General features: G+C 36.7%; 2 protein-coding genes across 4 annotated transcripts in view; one reads left to right on the top strand and one right to left on the bottom strand.

The window, feature by feature from the left end:
- LOC127494021 (transmembrane O-methyltransferase homolog) overlaps positions 1-23423 on the top strand; it is a 124262-nt gene that overhangs the window by 2293 nt on the left and 98546 nt on the right. The window contains exon 4 of one of the 3 annotated variants that reach the window (XM_051859545.1): positions 117-1365. The exons of 1 other annotated variant lie outside the window; for it this stretch is intronic. In XM_051859545.1, coding sequence (XP_051715505.1) covers positions 117-428 — 312 coding nt within the window. In that variant the 3' untranslated portion in view covers positions 429-1365. Of the gene's footprint in view, positions 1-116; positions 1366-23423 lie in introns of those variants that run through there. One more of the 3 variants, XM_051859547.1, reaches the window with a different exon arrangement.
- The window catches only part of LOC127525781 (uncharacterized), a 231807-nt gene continuing 210792 nt past the window's right edge, over positions 2409-23423 (bottom strand). Inside the window, exons 53-62 of the mRNA XM_051918719.1 lie at positions 22980-23153; positions 22685-22855; positions 17003-17176; positions 13961-14134; positions 13666-13836; positions 8771-8944; positions 8505-8678; positions 4155-4328; positions 3813-3974; positions 2409-3007 (exon numbers count right to left, since the gene is read on the bottom strand). Of these exons, the coding sequence (XP_051774679.1) occupies positions 2992-3007; positions 3813-3974; positions 4155-4328; positions 8505-8678; positions 8771-8944; positions 13666-13836; positions 13961-14134; positions 17003-17176; positions 22685-22855; positions 22980-23153 (1564 nt within the window). The 3' untranslated portion in view covers positions 2409-2991. The remainder of the gene's footprint in view (positions 3008-3812; positions 3975-4154; positions 4329-8504; positions 8679-8770; positions 8945-13665; positions 13837-13960; positions 14135-17002; positions 17177-22684; positions 22856-22979; positions 23154-23423) is intronic.

The raw sequence follows: 23423 nt of genomic DNA on the forward strand, positions 1-23423 counted from the left end.
AGGATTTTGATCATTAGTTTGATCTGTAGTGCATTTCCTTAATTCAGTTAATTACTGAAATATCTTACTCATTATTGTTAACCATGGTTAAATGAGCTCAGCATGTTCTTGCTCAGTTTCAGGTGCTGACATGCTCCTCGGCTGAGGCCATCTCTTCTTTACCCTCTCACACTGGGAATGATGGTCTGGATCTGGTTCTAATGGATCATGACCCTGAGCTTTACCTTCAAGACCTGCTGGCCTTACAGAGAGGGAATCTGCTCTCTACCTCCTGTGTTGTGTTGATCAACAGAGCTCTGACGCCTGGAGCTCCAGACCTTCTGGAGTACGTGACAGCCAGACCGCAGAGCTTCAGCGTGGGCAGACAACTCCATGGACTGATGGAGATACGCTGCCATACAGGAATGAGTCCTCAAACCCACAACTGAGTTCACATTTCAGCACTTCTGCTTCCATCGGCCCAAAGTCAGTGGGTTTCTGGTTAAATCCCTGAAATATGGTCTGTGGTTAACACAAGTTCAAGATATTCTCATGTTTTAATCTGTCAAACAGGAAAACTCCACTCATCCACTCAACATAATTATTATATGCTTGTTTAATTTTGTCTTCTGATATGATCTTCCTAGTCGAGTCTCAGGACTAAAGTGAAGTTAATTCTGTTCAACTAATGTTTATTGCCCTACTGTTGTACTTTAGTTTGAACTTGTTCAATATATAAATGAAATGAATATAAATCTACTCACTACTCTTTGTCAAGAAATTATAGCTACTATTAGTAATTTAAGTGGAAATTTCAGAACTTATAATTGTGAATAATTAAAATAAGGTATGTCAGATCTCCATATCATATGGTAAATGATTAGGTGGAGGAAAAAGACTTGGAAATCATTGAAGAAACAGTTTTTGAAAAGAAACGCTCCACCTGGAGAAGTGAGCAGACGTTTTCTTTATCACAGTTTTCTATGGGAGGAAAACACTTAACATGTAATTAAACGTGTTGTTCATATTCTGGGCTCATCTGCTCATAGATATTATGCTTTATTAGTATGATGTTTACTGAGTTTGTCTTTTAATATCACTGTCTCAGTACATTAAGACACATTAAGAGTTTTTTCATGTTAAGTTGTTCCTGAAAGTCTCATTTCTTCTCGTCCACTGGTTGTTATTAAGCGAGAACATTGATTGCACAAATTGGACTGTTTTTTCTTCTAAAAAGATCCAGAAGCTTGAAAATACTCTTTAATGTTCATATGCTAATAATTATTCAGTTATAATTAGCTAAAGCTGATAGTATTTCTTTTTCTACGTCCAAGGTCATATTAATTTGTTTTTTGTTATTTATATAAAGTGTTATTTGCATCTGTATTATTCTCTCTCTCTCATTCTTTTCTTTTTTTTCCCTCTCTCTTTTTGTGTGTGCTTTCCTGACAGGTTAAGGGTTACCACCTGTGCTCCATTGGTCATGTGAGCACTGCGTGCGCACTGATTGGTGCATTTCCTGCATGCTATTGCATAAAATTGCAGAGAAATTTGCATAAAATTGTGCTATACTTTCATATGATATATAAACTATTCATGATGCTTAATTGTTTGGTTTCAAACTGTCTGTTTATGGTTAGTTACTGAGTCCACCCAAATTTCAGATTTATAACAGCCTCTTACCCAGAGTAGTTGGAGTTTTGTTATAGATGTAACACTTTGTTACTGAAAGCCTAAAATATATTTTGACTAAGTGATCTGTCATGTTCTCTATCAGTATATAATGGACACTGATCGAATGCGCATTTATTTTCGACATTGACTTTTTCTCGAAATACGACTTTATTCTCAATTTAGTAAGTTTATTCTCAACATTGTATTTCAACTTTTTCCTTGGAAAAACTGAGTTTAATCTCGCATTATAATGACTAATCTTGAGATGGTTTTATTTTTATTATTGTTTAGTCCTAATCCTCTTCCGTAGGTTATATAGTATTTCAGATAGATTAAACGATTGAGAAATTATTTTTTTATCATATGTTGCTGACTAAATATTTTTCAGTATTGAAATAAGTGAGAAAAGTCCTTTTTACCTTCACTAGGGTAGTTTAAAACTGCACAGTTGCCCTAGAACTTTAAAATGTGCCGGTCAAACTGACCCACGAACATCACAAATGTGATTTTTGTGTAGATTTTGTAAATTTTTGTGTGTCAAAACACAGTGTTGAAATTGTCACAAAAAAAAGGCACAAAATTTCAAGGAAAGAAAAAAAACAAAAAACAGGTTAACTGATATTTCCAACAACTCAAAAATCAAAACGGGTCAAACTGACCCACAACAGCACATGAGGTTCAGCAGGAGAATCTCTGCATCTGCTTATGAAGCTTCAATAAAGTGAACTTTTCATACAAAAATAGCTGCTCTTAACTGTATATTTATCATTTTATTTCCATGTGAATGTAAATGTGGTGAAAGAGAAGATTATAATTTCTAAACAAAATGCATTAGACTCTCTAGACCAGAGCAAGTGAAGGAACAAAATACTGTTAACTGGTAAAATGTTTAGTTGGTCTGTAGAGGAGAAGAGACTCCATCCACAGAACAAACACAATATACTGTAGATCTGTGCTTTAACAACAGATACAGACATAAAATATTATAAAATAAAACAGAATAGCAAAAATAAACATATTCTGTGCATAAAAAGGTTTGAAAACTTTTTTTTTTAACATGCGAATTTCACATTGTAGACTTACTTTATATCATATGATACATTTATGTACTAAATCATATTTAAGATTAGAAACATTTTAATCATTATAGATGAGTTTAATCATTCAATATCACATGTTTCTAACACACATGCTGCTTTTTACACATTAATCACACATTTATTTCTCCTCATAGACGCAGTAGAGGCTCTTCTGTGGATCATCTGATGGTCACTGATCCTCTCATGATCATTTCACAGATTTAAACTGATGTAAACGATCAATCAGGGACGTTGGTGATTAATCTTCATCTACTCTGTAAGGAGGAACAGAAGAGAAAACAATCAGTGTTCAGTGGAACAAAGTGTAAATTACTTAATATATTTCAATTACTGTTTTTTGAGTAAAAATAAGTTACATTAAATTCCTGTATTCAGATTAATTACTGACTTTACATGATCTTGCAGAGATATTTCTCAAACAATTTGTTTTAAATACAATATATTTAAAACATGAATGACGTTCATATGTTTGTGTGTCTGTGTTGGTGTGACTGCAGAAGGACCTGCGACTCCTATTGAGTCACTGTGAAGGAGAAACACATGCTAATGAGTGTACGGCGTATGGAATAAACCACAGCGAGAAATACAAATGTTATTCTGAGTTAAATTTCCACTAGTTAAAGCTGTTTGTCCTCCAGTTTAAACATGTTTGTAAGGCTCTTAGTAAATCACTGAAAGTAAAGTGAGTGTAAAGTAGTGTGACGTGTTTCTTGTCAAAGTAAAAACACTCTAGAGACAGAGACGTTTCTCATGTGAGGCTGGACGCTGTGAGCTGAAGCTGAATACACCGATTTCAGCAGGAGTGCAGCGTTTCCTACAATCTGAACAAATCTATTCTCAAACTGAAATGATTCACTTCTACTGACAGTTAATAAAGCAGGTGTTGTTGAATAAAGCTGTGACAGTGTGATTTTGTTTACATTACAACTTTACATTTTCTCTCACAAACCCTTTGCTGCATTAAAGCTTAATGATAATTTCTTTCATGAATATCTGAAAGGTTTGTTCTCATATCAGAGGTAAATGAAGATCGTTAATATCACAGTGATGTTTCCTCACCTCAGGTCACAGTTTGAGTCTCGTAGCACGTCACGGAGCCGCTGCTTTGAGTCTCCTATCTTATTCAGTCTTAGATCAAGATCTTTTAAAAACTGCAGTGCTTTTGATTTAGTCAAAGACTGAGTTAAAGAAGAAACATCTGTAATGCCACAGTGCTGTAGACTAGAAAGACACAAACAGAGGAAGAGAGATTATCTTACAAACAAATCATTAAGGTGAAGAATTTTACACAAATATAATGTGAACTCAGACTCTTCATGAGATATTGAGTATAAAGTGTTTTAGTTTAAACTGTTGAAGTGATTTTCAGCATTTTGATTCTTGTATGTGAATGTTACTGACCTCAATCTCTCCAGTTTACAGTGTGAATCCTTCAGTACGTCACATAAGTGCTTCACTCCTGTGTTTTTTATTATATTCCAGCTCAGGTTCAGCTCTCTCAGGTGTGATGGGTTTGATTTCAGAGCTGAAGTCAGGATGAGACTCTGTTCCTCTGTAATACTGCAGTAACTCAGACTGAAGACAGAAAGAGAAAATGACTCAAATCCATGTTCAGTTCATGTGTGAGTTAAATGAATCATTAATAAATGCCATACAGTCACTAATACACCAGCAAAATCATGGAAACTTCATGATATGAACAAACCAAGACAGGAGCATTTGAGGACACTAGTTACAATCCAAGTCTGGATCCGTCCTCACTCCACAAATAAGTGAATTTATCACTGGAGATTAATATATAGGATCAATATAGAAACAATAGAGAAGTATACATATATATGGACAGATTTCACATTTTCAACATAAGAAAATTTTGTACATGAATCAATTTATTTTAAGTCATTTTAAAGTGTAGTTTACAACCTCTAAATACACATTTTGCTCAATAAATTAAGATTTAGTGAAAAGTAGCATTAGTCCAGTATAACTGTAACTCTGTCAGAATCAGGGCTCTGAACCGGTTCAAGGAACGAAAAAGAAAACTGTAAATGAACGAAATTTTGACCGGAACGTAACCAGAAACGGAAATAAAATCAAATTTAATCTTTCTGAACAGAAACGCTAATTTGAAATGGCCATTAACGGGTTAATAATGTTATTTTATCGTTCTGTTTAATATTTTGATTTGGCAGTCAACCAATCACAAATTCACATAGTAAAGTCTATGCAAATGTGACGCTGACGCATCCAAAGTGTGTGAAATGCCCGCGGTGACGCGCTGAGGCTCAGCTGTCTAATCATCATAGGTTAGGTAAGTCACAATGCCCTGGCGTTAGTTTTTCCGATGATATATGCCATCAAGCTTTAGGCCTACATTTAAGTGAAAATGAATGTCAAGTAAAATGCAGCTTGTTGTGCGTTTTGAAACCAGCGAAAATTGCAGGAGAGTAGAACATGAGCTCACACAACATCACATCACACACCTGCAGCGCTTCTGTGAACGGAGAAAACAGAATAAACTATAGGCCTACATAACACATATACAATAATAGGGAATATTTATGCCTATAGGCTACGCAAAATATTTAAAAAATAATTGGATCTATTAACAAAACGAATGGTTTATTTTGGCGCACTCCAAAGATTTAGGAAAGGAAACAGACATTCTGCTTGTTTTCGTTATTTGAGTGTGTTTTGTAAATGTATGAATTATGTCTTGCTTTTACCTCTATGACCATAAAGTACACAGTACAGTTTACTGTCTTGAAGGAAAACAAATTCCAGTGGTCGCGCCGGCGCCTCACGCACGCGCACACAAATTCTTGCATTGCCTACTTGATATCGCAGCTGTTAAATATTAAAGTAAAATACAATTACACTGCTCAATTCAATTCTGCAATAGGTCTACAATCTGCCGTTTACCACCCGTGACCACCGCCTGACTGTGATTATGTGAAGGATGATGTCGATAATGCGAGTGAAGTACAGTGAAGCTTACATAATAGTTTAGCATTCGTCTCGAAAATAGAAGCTATATAGGCTAGGCTATTTGTAAACATTTTACTTCATCTACTTCATTACTTCAGAGTGAACGTGACTGGCTTTTTGCGCTCAGGGGAATATGGGTACGCTTTGTGTTGCTCGAGACCATTAGGGTTTGTCCGGCAACGAAGATACCTAGATAGATCGTATGTGTGTAGTTAGATAATGGTGGGGGGTGTTTAGGAGCGCTGGCCACATGTTCCAGGAGCGTTTTAAAGAGACTCTATTACACCAAGAGGATTGATCAACAGCTATTACAGACATTGTGATTTCTAAAGAGAATTGTGCTGCCACAAAGGACTAATTAATGACCAGTGACGTTGTGATTAATTGCCGCTCTTGCGGGACTGGAACGAAGTGAAAAAGAGCGCGTGCTCTCTTTGAAGACACTGACCACCCAGCACGGCTGATTCCTTTCCCTAGACCTCGGGGTGGGGTCTTGTTTCCTGGAAATGGGGAAGTGTTTTACATTTTAATTGTTTTTCATGTGTTGTGTGTATGTGTGATTGTGTACGCTGTAGTTGTGAGTTTTACAGTTTTATGAACATGATTACTCTGTGTACGGGACGGGGGCGGCGCTGATCTTTTCACTTTCTAAATTGATTGCTGGATCATGATTTCTAGTGTGCAGTGTATGGCTGGGAATAACCACTAGAGTGCAGTGTAGTGCAGTGTTAAAGTTTCACTTGTGTAACGCCATTTGTCCTAGTGAGAGTGTGCTGAGTAAATGTTCGTTGAAGTAATTTAAATGCTTCTTTATATAAGGGTTATATTTTCTATAAAGTCCTGGTGGTGTAATGTACCCTCTGTCCTTCATTAATCTGATTAAACCTCTTTAAGTTAAATCAGAGGTTTATTACAATAAAATGCGACGTATACGCGACATATCTGTTTTCCTCTCAGGAATAGCGTCGGTATTTTTAACCATGCAACAAACATTTTAAATTATCTTGGAAAAAATACTTTAATTTATAAACCGTTGTTTTTCCTTGTAAGACTTGATTTTCCTGCTAAGACAAAAACTGAGAACAAGAAACCTGCAATAAAGCAATAAAACTCATCTGGAGAGAAGATCTCAAAGAAATAGCATAGGACAACGCCTTGCCCTCACACATCTACAGGAGGCAATAGCCCTCCCCCCAACACACACACACACACACACACACACACACACACACACCCTCCTTCCTTTCCCCCTGACTCAAGTCACTGAAAGTTCTCCAAGAAGTATAATGTATCTGGTGTATCTATTGTTTATTCCTTTCATGTTTGGTATCATTTTAAATGTCTCGGTGCGATTGGTAAAATGGTCTCAATTTCACAGCAGTCACTGGTATTATGAAGAAGATTGAAAACTAAGGATAATTCTGTTCTCCTTTTGGGTGTTGAAAAACCCACTCCTTTCCCCTAAAACAGGTGTTGGTGTAATATATATTTACAACCCTTTTGTTCTGGTCTGTATATAAGGTAAAGTGCAAAGCAGTCATGCGGGATCATCTGTAGCCAGAAGCCCCCGTGCAGAGATGGGCGAATGTCTGAAGACACTCACACATCACTGTATGTATATGCATTTCTTTGGGTAATTGACGTTATGCATTTATTATTTCTGAATTGGCTTCTAATTGTCTAACTGTAATGTAATTGGCATGATACATTTTTACTTGACAAATAAAATATTATATTTGGTTTATTCTGTATTATTCTTAATTCATTATTTCTAGTAGATTAAAGCGAAGGTATTACCGCAAATCTGTGTTCAGGATTGATCATACGGAAGGTTTAATAGATGGAGCATAGGGCACATCAATTAAGTCCATTTCGATTTCTGACTATCGCTGCCTTAAATAAGTTGCAGTTTTCGTAAATATATAAAAACTATGCTTTTTGTTACGAGTAAGCAGAGCGCGACTGACTTAAAGGTAGATATTTACCCTGCATCCAATGTTTAAGGTCAGAACTGACGAGTTTGTGTCCGAGAAGAGCACTCAGTCGGCCGAAGTGACTTTTCTAAAGCGATACCGGGACTGCAGTGAACGAATAATTGAAGATATAAGATAACCAGAATAATCAAAAATCTAAATTAATGCATAACCAATGATTAATTTCTATTTGGAAACACAACCTAAGAATGAGAATCATTTGAAATTGGAGTCAGATTAAACGAGTGAAATTAAATAAACTTCACAGAGGCGCTGAAAAGACATACACGCGTTAACCTTCACCCAGGCCGTCGGATTCAGTTTTTGGGCCAATGCGGGGTTCCTTACATCCTTTTGTTTAATAGGTTTACATTCAGACAGAATCTCGTTATAAAAGATAATTGTAGGCCTATTGGCTACGGCAAATACTCTTTGTTTTTTAATTAATAAAATGCTGTACGTATTATTACTACTATTATTATTATTTATTATTATTATTATTATTATTATTATTATTATTAAGTAGGCTACATGCAAACAAAGTTAAAAAAAAATAATAATAATAAAAAATAACGTTATTAACCGTTATTTTTCTGATCAAACCGGTTTCGGAACGTTAATAATACAGAAGGAACGCTGGAACATAAACGTTAAAATACCGATTCTGCTCGGAGTGAAACGATTGAATTTCTCATTTTTAAGCCCTGGATGTGACTTGAGTCCAGTTGTCTTAAACTAAACAGTGAACTTTAATCTCACTGTAACTGCTGTACAGTATAATGATACTAACTCTAGTTTCTCCAGCTTGAATTGTGGGTTCATCAGTAGATCACTGAGGTTTTTCACTCCAGAGTCTCCTAGTTTATTCCAGCTCAGGTTCAGCTCTCTCAGGTGTGATGGGTTTGATTTCAGAGCTGAAGTCAGAGCAGAACAATCTTCATCTGTCATATCACAGTCACTTAACCTACATTAGGAGAAATGGGGAGAAAAAACTCTTTATTCTGTTTCATTCAATATCAAAACACTTTTTCTTTGTTGTATGTGAATGTTACTGACCTCAATCTCTCCAGTTTACAGTGTGAATCCTTCAGTACGTCACATAAGTGCTTCACTCCTGTGTTTTTTATTTTATTCCCGCTCAGGTCCAGCTCTCTCAGGTGTGACGGGTTTGATTTCAGAGCTGAAGTCAGGATGACACACTGTTCCTCTGTAATACTGCATCCACTCAGACTGAAGAGAGAAAGAGAAAATGACTCAAATCCATGTTCAGTTCATGTGTGAGTTAAATGAATCATTAATAAATGCCACACAGTCACTAATACACCAGCAAAATCATGGAAACTTCATGATATGAACAAACCAAGACAGGAGCATTTGAGGACACTAGTTACAATCCAAGTCTGGATCCGTCCTCACTCCACAAATAAGTGAATTTATCACTGGAGATTAATATATAGGATCAATATAGAAACAATAGAAATGATTAAACATCCCATACTTTAAAAAGATTCCTGTAAAACTCCGGCATCCTAGATGTGTTGACTTTTTTGGGATCCAACAAGAACAAAGGCTTATCCAAGCATAGTCCTTCAGCAGTCTTTAAAATCATACTGGCCACTGGCCTCCAGCTTAAGTTCTCTGGGCCAGTAAGGAATCGCTGTATAAACTGTAAGCGAAAAGCTGCAGTCCTACTTTGTAAATGTACAAGCCCTTGCCCTCCTTCTTCTTTTGGTAAATACAATACATTATGGGGTACCCAATGCATTTTTTCCCAAAAAAAGTCTATTAATATGGATTGGATTTTCCCAAGTAAATATGCAGGTGGGTCTATACAAGCCAGTTGGTGCCATAAAGAAGAGGCCACCAAATTATTAATAATAAGGGTACGTCCTCTATATGATAAACTCTTTACAATCCATTTCCATTTCATTAAACAACCTTTAAGTTTTTCAATTATTCCCTCCCAATTTTTTTGAGCAATCATTTCGTCTCCTATAAACACTCCCAAATATTTTAAACCATCTTTTTTCCAAGTTAACCCATTTGGGAGTGTTGGAACCCCTCTTTCCCACTTTCCTATTAACACTGCTTCACTTTTACCCCAGTTAATTCTAGCTGAAGAGATGACTTCAAAATCCCTTAATGTTTTTAATAATGTGTCTACATCATTTTGCTTATTTACTATTATGACAACATCATCAGCATATGCTGATAAAACTAAAGTGCTTTTACTGGCTTGTATAGATACCCCTTCTATAACTCTCAATTTATTTAAAAGTGGTTCGATTGCTAGTGTGTAAAGTATCCCAGACAGAGAACATCCCTGTCTTACTCCACGACACACTTTAAAAGGAGCACATAAGCCACCGTTAACTTTCAATACACTCTCAATGTCATTGTATAAAACTTTTATATATCTAATAAAATCATAACTAAAACCAAATGCATGTAAAGTTTTCCACAGATAGTCATGTTCTACACGATCAAACGCTTTCTCTTGATCTAAGGAAATCAAACCCATATCTATACCCATAATTTTAGAAACATCAAATAAATCTCTTATTAAATGGATATTATCAAAAATTGATCGTCCAGGTATACAATAGGACTGACCAGAGTGGATTACCTCCTCCAAAACCCTTCCTAGTCTAGTAGCTAACACTTTTGAAAGCAACTTATAGTCACAGCACAACAAGGATACAGGTCGCCAGTTTTTTATGTCTCTCACATCACTTTTTTTCGGCAAAAGGGTAAGGACCGCTCTTCTACAGCTCAGCGGCAGAAGTCCTCCGACTAGGCTGTCACTGAGAACTGCCAGCAGATCCTCCCCTATCACAGACCAAAAGGTTTTATAGAACTCAACTGGGATTCCATCTATCCCAGAAGCCTTACCATTCTCCATGCTTTGGAGAGCTTCGTGCAGTTCACCTAGGCTTACAGCCCTCTTGAGTGCTGCATTAGAGTCCTCAGAGACCTTTGGCAGTTCCTCAAAGAAACACTGCTCAACAGACTGATTCTCCTCGTGCTCACAACTATAGAGTTTTTCATAAAAATCATTTGCTCTTTTACGAATTTCAATAGGGTCTGATATCAGAGAACCAGTCTCAGAAAATAAAGAATGTATAACACGTTTTTGACCGTTCTTTTTTTCTAGACTAAAGAAGAATTTTGACGGCAAATCCATCTGGTCTATATCTTGAAATCGTGATCGAACTAGCGCTCCCTGTGCTTTCACTCTTTGCATGTCAGACAACACCGATTTCTTTAAAAAAAGGCCTTCAATATGTGTTTGATTTCCACTTGACTGTGCCGCTTCTTGAAATTTCAGAAATTCATCCTCTAACACTCTAATAGATTTAATTATATCTTTTGTGACATTATGAGTGTACTGTTGACATAGTTGCTTAATTTGAGTTTTACCAAACCCCCACCATGTTTGCAAAGACTGAAAACTTGCTTTTTCATTCCTAAAATTTTCCCAAAAGAATTTAAACGTATCTATAAAATGTGCATCACTTAATAAATTTGTATTAAAATGCCAGTAAGCACTTTTCAGCTTGACAAAGTTTAAAGTTACTGTACCTTTAACTAGACTATGATCAGAAAACCCAACTAGGGTTATGAAGCAGTTCTTGAAAATGCTAAGATGGTGTTTAAAACAATATAATCTGTCTAATCTCGCTAAAGACAACCTGTTATCACGAGCATGTGTCCATGTATACTGTTTTAAATTCCCATTTAGACACCTCCATACATCACATAAATCATTTGTTTCAACCATCTGAGTAAGTCGTTTACGAGAAGGCATATGTGGTTCTACATGATTCCTGTCTATGTTACTTTCCACACAATTAAAATCTCCACCCAAAATTAAATACTCTTCACTATTACATTTTTCCAAAGTTTCAGCAAGAACATGTAAAAACACCATTCTTTCTGATGGTAAAGTTGGGGCATATACACAAATAAAAACAAAAGTGTGATTCTCAACCTGAGCTCGAATCTTTAGCAGTCTACCTTTCACAACCTCTTCCGTCTCAATGGAACAGGGAGTAAAATTATTAGCAAATAAAATAGCAACCCCTCCACTAAATGAAGATTTATGACTTAAAAAAGAGAGACCTTTAAATTCTTTTTCCCATTCAACAGCATTGGTTACATCACTATGTGTTTCTTGTACAAGTGAAACATCAATTTTTTTTTTTGACTCAATCTCATACATCATCGAGCGTTTTACACGATCTCTAGCGCCATTCACATTTAAAGACGCAATGCGAATGTCACCCATTTGAAAATAAAAAAGTAAACTTAAACCATAAAGAAAAAAGCAGCCAATAAGGGCCAAAAGTTTGAGCCAACTAACTGCCATTAACTTTTTAACTGGTTTTGTAGCTTTGTCACAAATTTTTTCAATCTGTATACCTCTTTGTTTGTGAAACATCCTTCACTCATAAACATCCTAGTATTTTCCACAAAGCGTTTAATGTCTGGAAAATAGTCAGCAACCTGTACCCCCCTCAGATTTTTTGTCAGGTTTAAAAACTTCCTAATTTCCTCAGTATCATAATCTTTACATGTCCATTCATTCTGGGAACAACTAGAAGCACCAGAATCGGAGAAATCGCTCTCGCTGCCAACATCATCCACATCAGACTCCTTTTCATTTTCTGTTTTTCTAGCTTGTTTCGATTCAGAAACCTTGTCTTTCTTTTTTCTCTTTAAAGGCGTTTTAAAAACAGCCTGATCCATATCCATCATTAAACTATCAACTAAATTAACACTCTCAGAAGGGGACATTTTGTTCAACCCTACACTAACATGTGAAATATCCATGTTCTCATCAGCCTTGGACTCATTTCTGGCAACAACAGTGACAACTAATTCATTCTCTCCATGATTGTTTTCTGCGGCCTGATTCACCTCTTCTGTCTTTGAAAGAGGCACCGTATCAGTTGTGTTACTAGTGGATGGCCTGGGCTCAACTTGGCTTGGATCAGAAACATTATCTGCTAATCCTTCCTCCCTGACTTGCACACCATTTTCACTTGAGGCATCTTGCGCGTTTGTGCCATTTTTATCTGGACAAACACGCACAAGTTGTCCCGTTTTACCACAGCCAAAGCACTTCATCACATCAGTACTTACAAAGACAGTGTAATCAAAGTCATCAACCCTCAATTTCAGATTCAGGTTAAGCTCATTTCTATTATCTTTCAGGATCATATAAACAAATCTCCTAAAAGATACTACATGTTTAATCAAGTCTGACTTACTTCCGATAGCGATTCTTTTCATAGGACTGACTATCTTTCAAAAACGTTTTTGTTTAACATTTCGTCTGTAATGAAAGGTGGAACATTAGACAACGTGACCTTCTTCGCAGGGGTAGAAAGGGGAAGCACTGGGGTAAACAAACCGCTAATTACCACTCCTTTCTCCACAACTTCGTTTGCTTTCTTGACTGAATTCAAAAACAAAACCGTAGCGTTATTCATTCTAGATGCCGCTAAAATACATTCATGGCCAACAACATCACCAACGGCCAGAAGGCACTCCTCTACATTCCCCTACATCCCCCCCCCCAAAAAAGCAAATATTCTTGCCACAGCGGGCAAAAAGACCGCTCACACTCACTCGACAGACGCCCACGTATGCGCAGAGAGAGAGAGAGAGAGAGAGAGAGAGAGAGAGAGAGAGAGAGAGAGAGCACAGAAAATAAGACAGAAGAAAAAACTCTTTATTCTGTAAAGTCACATCATCTTCATTAGCAAATAAAACAGACACAGAGCTGGATCTCACAGGAACCTAGATCATCTTCATTTCAACAGATTGCAAAATACTAAGGTGAAAATATAAAGTGAACTCAGACTGATCTCAGGAAATATTATATCAGCTACAGTAACAGTACTATTAACAGTAATGAAGATTATGAATGAATGAACAATACTCACGTCAGTGTGTTGAGTCGACAGTGTTTATCCTGCAGTAGAGCAGAGATCTGATTCACTCGTGTGTCTCCTAGTTTATGTTCACTCAGATTCAGCTCTCTCAGGAGTAACGGGTTTTTACCCACAACTCTGTTCGCATACTGACAGGCTTCATCTGCAGCAGGACTCAAAAACCTGCAGAAGGGAAGATGAATCTGAATTCAATTCAGTTCTCAACTAAACCTGCTGTAATGAAAACATCCAGCAGTTGCATATAATGCATATAATTTATTTTGTTAATTATTTCATCCCGTCTCACCTCAGTGTCTTCAGTTGACAGTTTGGATCCTGTAGTAAATCATCGAGCTCCTTCACTCCTGATTGTCCAGGATCATTTCCTGTGAGATCCAGCTCTATCAGGTGTGAAGGGTTTGATCTCAGAGCTGAAGCCAGAGCTTTATAACCTTCTTCTGTTACACTGCAGTTAGAGAGTCTAGAACAGAGAGGAAAATGTAACATTCAGCTGATTAATCAGTTATTCTGATTATTCATTCAGCTGATATATTCAGTCATTACCAGAATAATATAAATCCTTAAAGTGAATTATATTTTGACAACTGAATATGGAGGCAAAAAGACACAGAGAACTTTAATATGTTAGACATCAATGAATACGTTTACATGCACCTAAATAATACATTTGTAATCGGATTGACGGTTCAATTGGATTGAAAAATATTCATGTAAACACTTTAATCGATCCGATTGAGCTCGATCCGAATGAAATTTCAATCAGATTGGAAGGGGTGGTTTATTCCTTTTCTAATCTGATCCAACAGCAAAAAATGACCATGTAAACGCTTGAATCCGACTACTTCCTCAATCGTGTTCAGGAGTCTCTGGGGCACATGCGCACTGCAATGTTGACACGCATTACACAGTGCACAAGTTCACATTCACGTCTTTAGTTGTAAAACCGTTGCTGATTTATGAATGTGTATGCCAACAGGGCAAAAATAACGATGAGCTCTGTTGGTGTCACATCCATGGTTGTCTCCGCAAGTGTGATTGATATGAGCGCGTGCACAAAAGTTTTAATCTGAATGTATGTAAAACACATATAAACGGATATTTGAATCTGATTATGATGTTTAGAGTACACGTTAACAGATCTGCAGCCGGATTCAATTCATTCGGATTGATGAAAATTGGTGCATGTAAACATAGCCACTGTCACTTTCAAGGATTCAATTACCAAAAACTGTACAAGTGTGAAAGTATTTGTTCTGAATGATGCACAACATACAAGCAACATCAAAATTGTTTAAAAATAAGAAAAGTTTTGGAATGGCCTCAAAATAAAATCCACAACTAAGGCCCATTGAAATGCTGTGGAAGGACCTGAAACGTACAGTTCATGCTAGATACGCCTACAAATTGCACTGAACTGAAGCAGCTTTGCAAGGAGGAGTGGGACAAACTGGCCAAAATTCCTCCACAGTGATGTAAAACACTCAAACAACTACAGGAAGTGTTTAGTCGAGACCATCTGCAAAGCTGGAAGCAGAATCACAGATACGTAGCTCCATCAAAAACACTAAAATACATGAATCCTGTCACATATAATGTTAAGATAAGTGATGACAACTACCAGATCTCACCCTCCTTTCTGTGGCAGGATTACCAGCTCTAACAGAATGATCTGAATTCTGACTCAAAACTGGTGCTGCAACTAATGATTAAATCACTAAATGATGAACTGCAATAAAGAAAAACAGCACCAAGTGTTAAATCATAAGATCTAGAATATCTACATATATAGAAAATTCTATATCCAATTACTATTATAATCCTTTGCAATTACTGCCCTCATAATGATTACAATTCATGTTACATGTACAATTTATAGATTTGAAGACAAAAAATACTTTAGCAAAATATTTTAGTTAGAATTTTTGTGCTCCTCTTCTATTGAGCTCCATTAATTTAATGCACATACACAAGTTTGCGCTCTTTCAGTGATGTCTGTGACTGTGACGTGTAAAAGAGGCTCGATTGTTGTCAGGACGGACCATTGTACAAGCTTTATTCTGGAGAATTATACAAATCCCTGCCTTTCCATAACATTTAAATGGACTGATTTCACATTTTTAACGTAAGACAATCTTGTACATGAATCAATTTATTTTAAGTAATTTTAAAGTGTAGTTTACAACCTCTGAATACACATTGTTTAAAGGGGTCCTATTATGCGTTTTCACTTTTTCAGCTTTAGTTAGTGTGCATTGTTGCTGTTTGAGCATAAAAAGATCTGCAGGGTTACAAAGCTCATAGTCCACTCCAAAGGAGGATATTCTCTCTAACGTTAAACACTTTTCAAGAACTACAACGAACGGCTCGTTTGGACTACACCGTGTTTCTTCTGGATCTTGTGAAGTCACAATGTCACTCATTTAAATAATCCCCACTGACGGAATACACCAAAAGATGGGGCGAGGCCTGGTTGAGCTGCACTAGAGAAGACGAAGAATAAATAACATTCATTTTTAACAGTGTTCCTGAACCTTATAACCCCAACATTTATCTGTGTGCTGCACATTTTATGGAGGACAGCTTCCAGAACCGAAGAGAATAATGACGGCTACACACAAAAGCTTCTCCTGAAAGATGGAGCAGTTCCCACTTTGTCAGGACAATCAGTTGTTTATGGATCACAACCTGTAAATATGTTTCACTATTTGTTGTTGTGTTTTCAATTATCAGTTCTGAGTATAAGTTTTATGTTGTTGCTATGATGTAAACAAAGGGTGAAGCTGTTTTGCTCCGCTAGCTAACATTACAGTGTTGAGGAAGTGTTTAGCTACAGGGATCTCTTTGTAAGACTGTTCACCGATCCTTAGGAACTTGCCACTCTGAAACGTCCAGTAAAATCCACGCTTGCAAAGGTTCTTCACGATCCTCTTATTTGTAAACATTCTCAGGGTCTGAATCAAGCTCTTATATGGCAAAATTGATGCCATTGTTAATATTTACACCTGAGCAGATGAAACTCACGGTTATGGTAAGAGGTGTGACATTTCCAGAACACGCTCTAAGCAGTTCACCAATCACAACACATGGGGCCAGCTAACCAATCAGAGCACATGTTGTATTTTGGAAGGAGGGGCTTCAAAACAGGAACTAAACAGTGAGTTTGAGATAGACTGATAGTATTAACTAATAGTATTTCTGAATCTTTCTTCAGATGGAGAAACAGCAGAAAGTGCAGCGCTATAAATGATGTGACTTGAGTCCAGTTGTCTTAAACTAAACAGTGAACTTTAATCTCACTGTAACTGCTGTACAGTATAATGATACTAACTCTAGTTTCTCCAGCTTGAATTGTGGGTTCATCAGTAGATCACTGAGGTTTTTCACTCCAGAGTCTCCTAGTTCATTCACACTCAGGTTCAGCTCTCTCAGGTGTGATGGGTTTGATTTCAGAGCTGAAGTCAGAGCAGAACAACCTTCATCTGTCATATCACAGGACTTTAACCTACATTAGCAGAGAGAGAGAGAGAGAGAGAGATTTGATTTTTCAAGTATCTTTATTTAACAAAACTAAAAAAAAAAAAAACACATCAAATCACATAACATCAAAAATACCACAAAATTTAAAACATTTTATAAAAAGAGTGCAAAATGAAGTTCATTTTCAATAACGGAACACAAAGCTCCTCTATGACACCATATTCTTTCAAAAATATTTAAGGAGGAAATCAATTAAAAGCCTTGATTTGATCATAGCTACAAACACCCTTTCAACATTATGATTGATTCTTTGCTCAATTTTTTCTCTTCTGCTAATATAAATGGCTATTTTGACTTTTCCCAAAATAAAATTAAGCAATTGACAAATCATTCTTTCGTTTTTGAACATATTTAAAACCCAAAATAAAACTCTGCACAGAAAACTTCTCATTAAAACAATTAAAAAGATTTTGCAAACCATCAAATAAAGGTTTAAGTCTTGAGCAATACACAAAAGTATGAAAAACGGTCTCTTTCTGAAAACAAAAAGGACATTCATTGCTAATATCTGGATTCAAAATGGAAACAAAAGCATTTACAGCAATAATGCCATGCAGAATTCGCCATTGTAGATCTCCAGCTCTTTTAGTTAACGGTGGCTTGTACAGTGCTCTCCACTCTGGTCTAACATTATTACTCATCTTAAAAACAGTACGCCACGGTGTGTCAATTCTTTCATGTAATCCCCTTTTGTTAAAAACCTTTACACAAGCTTTATACATTTTTTTTCCCATTACTTTCATACAAATCTATATCTGTCACCTTTTCAGATTCCAAAAAAAATCCTGTACAGTCACCTAAATTTTGTGAAAGAAGCAGATTTAGAAACTGGTCCTTTTCATTAGGGATAAATTCCCCTTCACTGTAACCTTGAAGCATCTTTAATTCTTCTATTATAAAAGCAGATTGTAACTTCTGTAATACTTGTGTAACAATTCGAATGGATTTCACTCCTAAAAGAACAGCTACATCCTCAGCTTTACCAAAACTTGGCCCAGCCACTTTGATTAAACATCCCATACTTTAAAAAGATTCCTGTAAAACTCCGGCATCCTAGATGTGTTGACTTTTTTGGGATCCAACAAGAACAAAGGCTTATCCAAGCATAGTCCTTCAGCAGTCTTTAAAATCATACTGGCCACTGGCCTCCAGCTTAAGTTCTCTGGGCCAGTAAGGAATCGCTGTATAAACTGTAAGCGAAAAGCTGCAGTCCTACTTTGTAAATGTACAAGCCCTTGCCCTCCTTCTTCTTTTGGTAAATACAATACATTATGGGGTACCCAATGCATTTTTTCCCAAAAAAAGTCTATTAATATGGATTGGATTTTCCCATGTAAATATGCAGGTGGGTCTATACAAGCCAGTTGGTGCCATAAAGAAGAGGCCACCAAATTATTAATAATAAGGGTACGTCCTCTATATGATAAACTCTTTACAATCCATTTCCATTTCATTAAACAACCTTTAAGTTTTTCAATTATTCCCTCCCAATTTTTTTGAGCAATCATTTCGTCTCCTATAAACACTCCCAAATATTTTAAACCATCTTTTTTCCAAGTTAACCCATTTGGGAGTGTTGGAACCCCTCTTTCCCACTTTCCTATTAACACTGCTTCACTTTTACCCCAGTTAATTCTAGCTGAAGAGATGACTTCTAAATCCCTTAATGTTTTTAATAATGTGTCTACATCATTTTGCTTATTTACTATTATGACAACATCATCAGCATATGCTGATAAAACTAAAGTGCTTTTACTGGCTTGTATAGATACCCCTTCTATAACTCTCAATTTATTTAAAAGTGGTTCGATTGCTAGTGTGTAAAGTATCCCAGACAGAGAACATCCCTGTCTTACTCCACGACACACTTTAAAAGGAGCACATAAGCCACCGTTAACTTTCAATACACTCTCAATGTCATTGTATAAAACTTTTATATATCTAATAAAATCATAACTAAAACCAAATGCGTGTAAAGTTTTCCACAGATAGTCATGTTCTACACGATCAAACGCTTTCTCTTGATCTAAGGAAATCAAACCCATATCTATACCAATAATTTTAAAAACATCAAATAAATCTCTTATTAAATGGATATTATCAAAAATTGATCGTCCAGGTATACAATAGGACTGACCAGAGTGGATTACCTCCTCCAAAACCCTTCCTAGTCTAGTAGCTAACACTTTTGAAAGCAACTTATAGTCACAGCACAACAAGGATACAGGTCGCCAGTTTTTTATGTCTCTCACATCACTTTTTTTCGGCAAAAGGGTAAGGACCGCTCTTCTACAGCTCAGCGGCAGAAGTCCTCCGACTAGGCTGTCACTGAGAACTGCCAGCAGATCCTCCCCTATCACAGACCAAAAGGCTTTATAGAACTCAACTGGGATTCCATCTATCCCAGAAGCCTTACCATTCTCCATGCTTTGGAGAGCTTCGTGCAGTTCACCTAGGCTTACAGCCCTCTTGAGTGCTGCATTAGAGTCCTCAGAGACCTTTGGCAGTTCCTCAAAGAAACACTGCTCAACAGACTGATTCTCCTCGTGCTCACAACTATAGAGTTTTTCATAAAAATCATTTGCTCTTTTACGAATTTCAATAGGGTCTGATATCAGAGAACCAGTCTCAGAAAATAAAGAATGTATAACACGTTTTTGACCGTTCTTTTTTTCTAGACTAAAGAAGAATTTTGACGGCAAATCCATCTGGTCTATATCTTGAAATCGTGATCAAACTAGCGCTCCCTGTGCTTTCACTCTTTGCATGTCAGACAACACCGATTTCTTTAAAAAAAGGCCTTCAATATGTGTTTGATTTCCACTTGACTGTGCCGCTTCTTGAAATTTCAGAAATTCATCCTCTAACACTCTAATAGATTTAATTATATCTTTTGTGACATTATGAGTGTACTGTTGACATAGTTGCTTAATTTGAGTTTTACCAAACCCCCACCATGTTTGCAAAGACTGAAAACTTGCTTTTTCATTCCTAAAATTTTCCCAAAAGAATTTAAACGTATCTATAAAATGTGCATCACTTAATAAATTTGTATTAAAATGCCAGTAAGCACTTTTCAGCTTGACAAAGTTTAAAGTTACTGTACCTTTAACTAGACTATGATCAGAAAACCCAACTGGGGTTATGAAGCAGTTCTTGAAAATGCTAAGATGGTGTTTAAAACAATATAATCTGTCTAATCTCGCTAAAGACAACCTGTTATCACGAGCATGTGTCCATGTATACTGTTTTAAATTCCCATTTAGACACCTCCATACATCACATAAATCATTTGTTTCAACCATCTGAGTAAGTCGTTTACGAGAAGGCATATGTGGTTCTACATGATTCCTGTCTATGTTACTTTCCACACAATTAAAATCTCCACCCAAAATTAAATACTCTTCACTATTACATTTTTCCAAAGTTTCAGCAAGAACATGTAAAAACACCATTCTTTCTGATGGTAAAGTTGGGGCATATACACAAATAAAAACAAAAGTGTGATTCTCAACCTGAGCTCGAATCTTTAGCAGTCTACCTTTCACAACCTCTTCCGTCTCAATGGAACAGGGAGTAAAATTATTAGCAAATAAAATAGCAACCCCTCCACTAAATGAAGATTTATGACTTAAAAAAGAGAGACCTTTAAATTCTTTTTCCCATTCAACAGCATTGGTTACATCACTATGTGTTTCTTGTACAAGTGAAACATCAATTTTTTTTTTTGACTCAATCTCATACATCATCGAGCGTTTTACACGATCTCTAGCGCCATTCACATTTAAAGACGCAATGCGAATGTCACCCATTTGAAAATAAAAAAGTAAACTTAAACCATAAAGAAAAAAGCAGCCAATAAGGGCCAAAAGTTTGAGCCAACTAACTGCCATTAACTTTTTAACTGGTTTTGTAGCTTTGTCACAAATTTTTTCAATCTGTATACCTCTTTGTTTGTGAAACATCCTTCACTCATAAACATCCTAGTATTTTCCACAAAGCGTTTAATGTCTGGAAAATAGTCAGCAACCTGTACCCCCCTCAGATTTTTTGTCAGGTTTAAAAACTTCCTAATTTCCTCAGTATCATAATCTTTACATGTCCATTCATTCTGGGAACAACTAGAAGCACCAGAATCGGAGAAATCGCTCTCGCTGCCAACATCATCCACATCAGACTCCTTTTCATTTTCTGTTTTTCTAGCTTGTTTCGATTCAGAAACCTTGTCTTTCTTTTTTCTCTTTAAAGGCGTTTTAAAAACAGCCTGATCCATATCCATCATTAAACTATCAACTAAATTAACACTCTCAGAAGGGGACATTTTGTTCAACCCTACACTAACATGTGAAATATCCATGTTCTCATCAGCCTTGGACTCATTTCTGGCAACAACAGTGACAACTAATTCATTCTCTCCATGATTGTTTTCTGCGGCCTGATTCACCTCTTCTGTCTTTGAAAGAGGCACCGTATCAGTTGTGTTACTAGTGGATGGCCTGGGCTCAACTTGGCTTGGATCAGAAACATTATCTGCTAATCCTTCCTCCCTGACTTGCACACCATTTTCACTTGAGGCATCTTGCGCGTTTGTGCCATTTTTATCTGGACAAACACGCACAAGTTGTCCCGTTTTACCACAGCCAAAGCACTTCATCACATCAGTACTTACAAAGACAGTGTAATCAAAGTCATCAACCCTCAATTTCAGATTCAGGTTAAGCTCATTTCTATTATCTTTCAGGATCATATAAACAAATCTCCTAAAAGATACTACATGTTTAATCAAGTCTGACTTACTTCCGATAGCGATTCTTTTCATAGGACTGACTATCTTTCAAAAACGTTTTTGTTTAACATTTCGTCTGTAATGAAAGGTGGAACATTAGACAACGTGACCTTCTTCGCAGGGGTAGAAAGGGGAAGCACTGGGGTAAACAAACCGCTAATTACCACTCCTTTCTCCACAACTTCGTTTGCTTTCTTGACTGAATTCAAAAACAAAACCGTAGCGTTATTCATTCTAGATGCCGCTAAAATACATTCATGGCCAACGACATCACCAACGGCCAGAAGGCACTCCTCTACATTCCCCTACATCCCCCCCCCCAAAAAAGCAAATATTCTTGCCACAGCGGGCAAAAAGACCGCTCACACTCACTCGACAGACGCCCACGTATGCGCAGAGAGAGAGAGAGAGAGAGAGAGAGAGAGAGAGAGAGAGAGAGAGAGCACAGAAAATAAGACAGAAGAAAAAACTCTTTATTCTGTAAAGTCACATCATCTTCATTAGCAAATAAAACAGACACAGAGCTGGATCTCACAGGAACCTAGATCATCTTCATTTCAACAGATTGCAAAATACTAAGGTGAAAATATAAAGTGAACTCAGACTGATCTCAGGAAATATTATATCAGCTACAGTAACAGTACTATTAACAGTAATGAAGATTATGAATGAATGAACAATACTCACGTCAGTGTGTTGAGTCGACAGTGTTTATCCTGCAGTAGAGCAGAGATCTGATTCACTCGTGTGTCTCCTAGTTTATGTTCACTCAGATTCAGCTCTCTCAGGAGTAACGGGTTTTTACCCACAACTCTGTTCGCATACTGACAGGCTTCATCTGCAGCAGGACTCAAAAACCTGCAGAAGGGAAGATGAATCTGAATTCAATTCAGTTCTCAACTAAACCTGCTGTAATGAAAACATCCAGCAGTTGCATATAATGCATATAATTTATTTTGTTAATTATTTCATCCCGTCTCACCTCAGTGTCTTCAGTTGACAGTTTGGATCCTGTAGTAAATCATCGAGCTCCTTCACTCCTGATTGTCCAGGATCATTTCCTGTGAGATCCAGCTCTATCAGGTGTGAAGGGTTTGATCTCAGAGCTGAAGCCAGAGCTTTATAACCTTCTTCTGTTACACTGCAGTTAGAGAGTCTAGAACAGAGAGGAAAATGTAACATTCAGCTGATTAATCAGTTATTCTGATTATTCATTCAGCTGATATATTCAGTCATTACCAGAATAATATAAATCCTTAAAGTGAATTATATTTTGACAACTGAATATGGAGGCAAAAAGACACAGAGAACTTTAATATGTTAGACATCAATGAATACGTTTACATGCACCTAAATAATACATTTGTAATCGGATTGACGGTTCAATTGGATTGAAAAATATTCATGTAAACACTTTAATCGATCC

Source organism: Ctenopharyngodon idella, chromosome 14, assembly GCF_019924925.1.
Source record: "Ctenopharyngodon idella isolate HZGC_01 chromosome 14, HZGC01, whole genome shotgun sequence".
Lineage (NCBI taxonomy): Eukaryota > Metazoa > Chordata > Actinopteri > Cypriniformes > Xenocyprididae > Ctenopharyngodon > Ctenopharyngodon idella.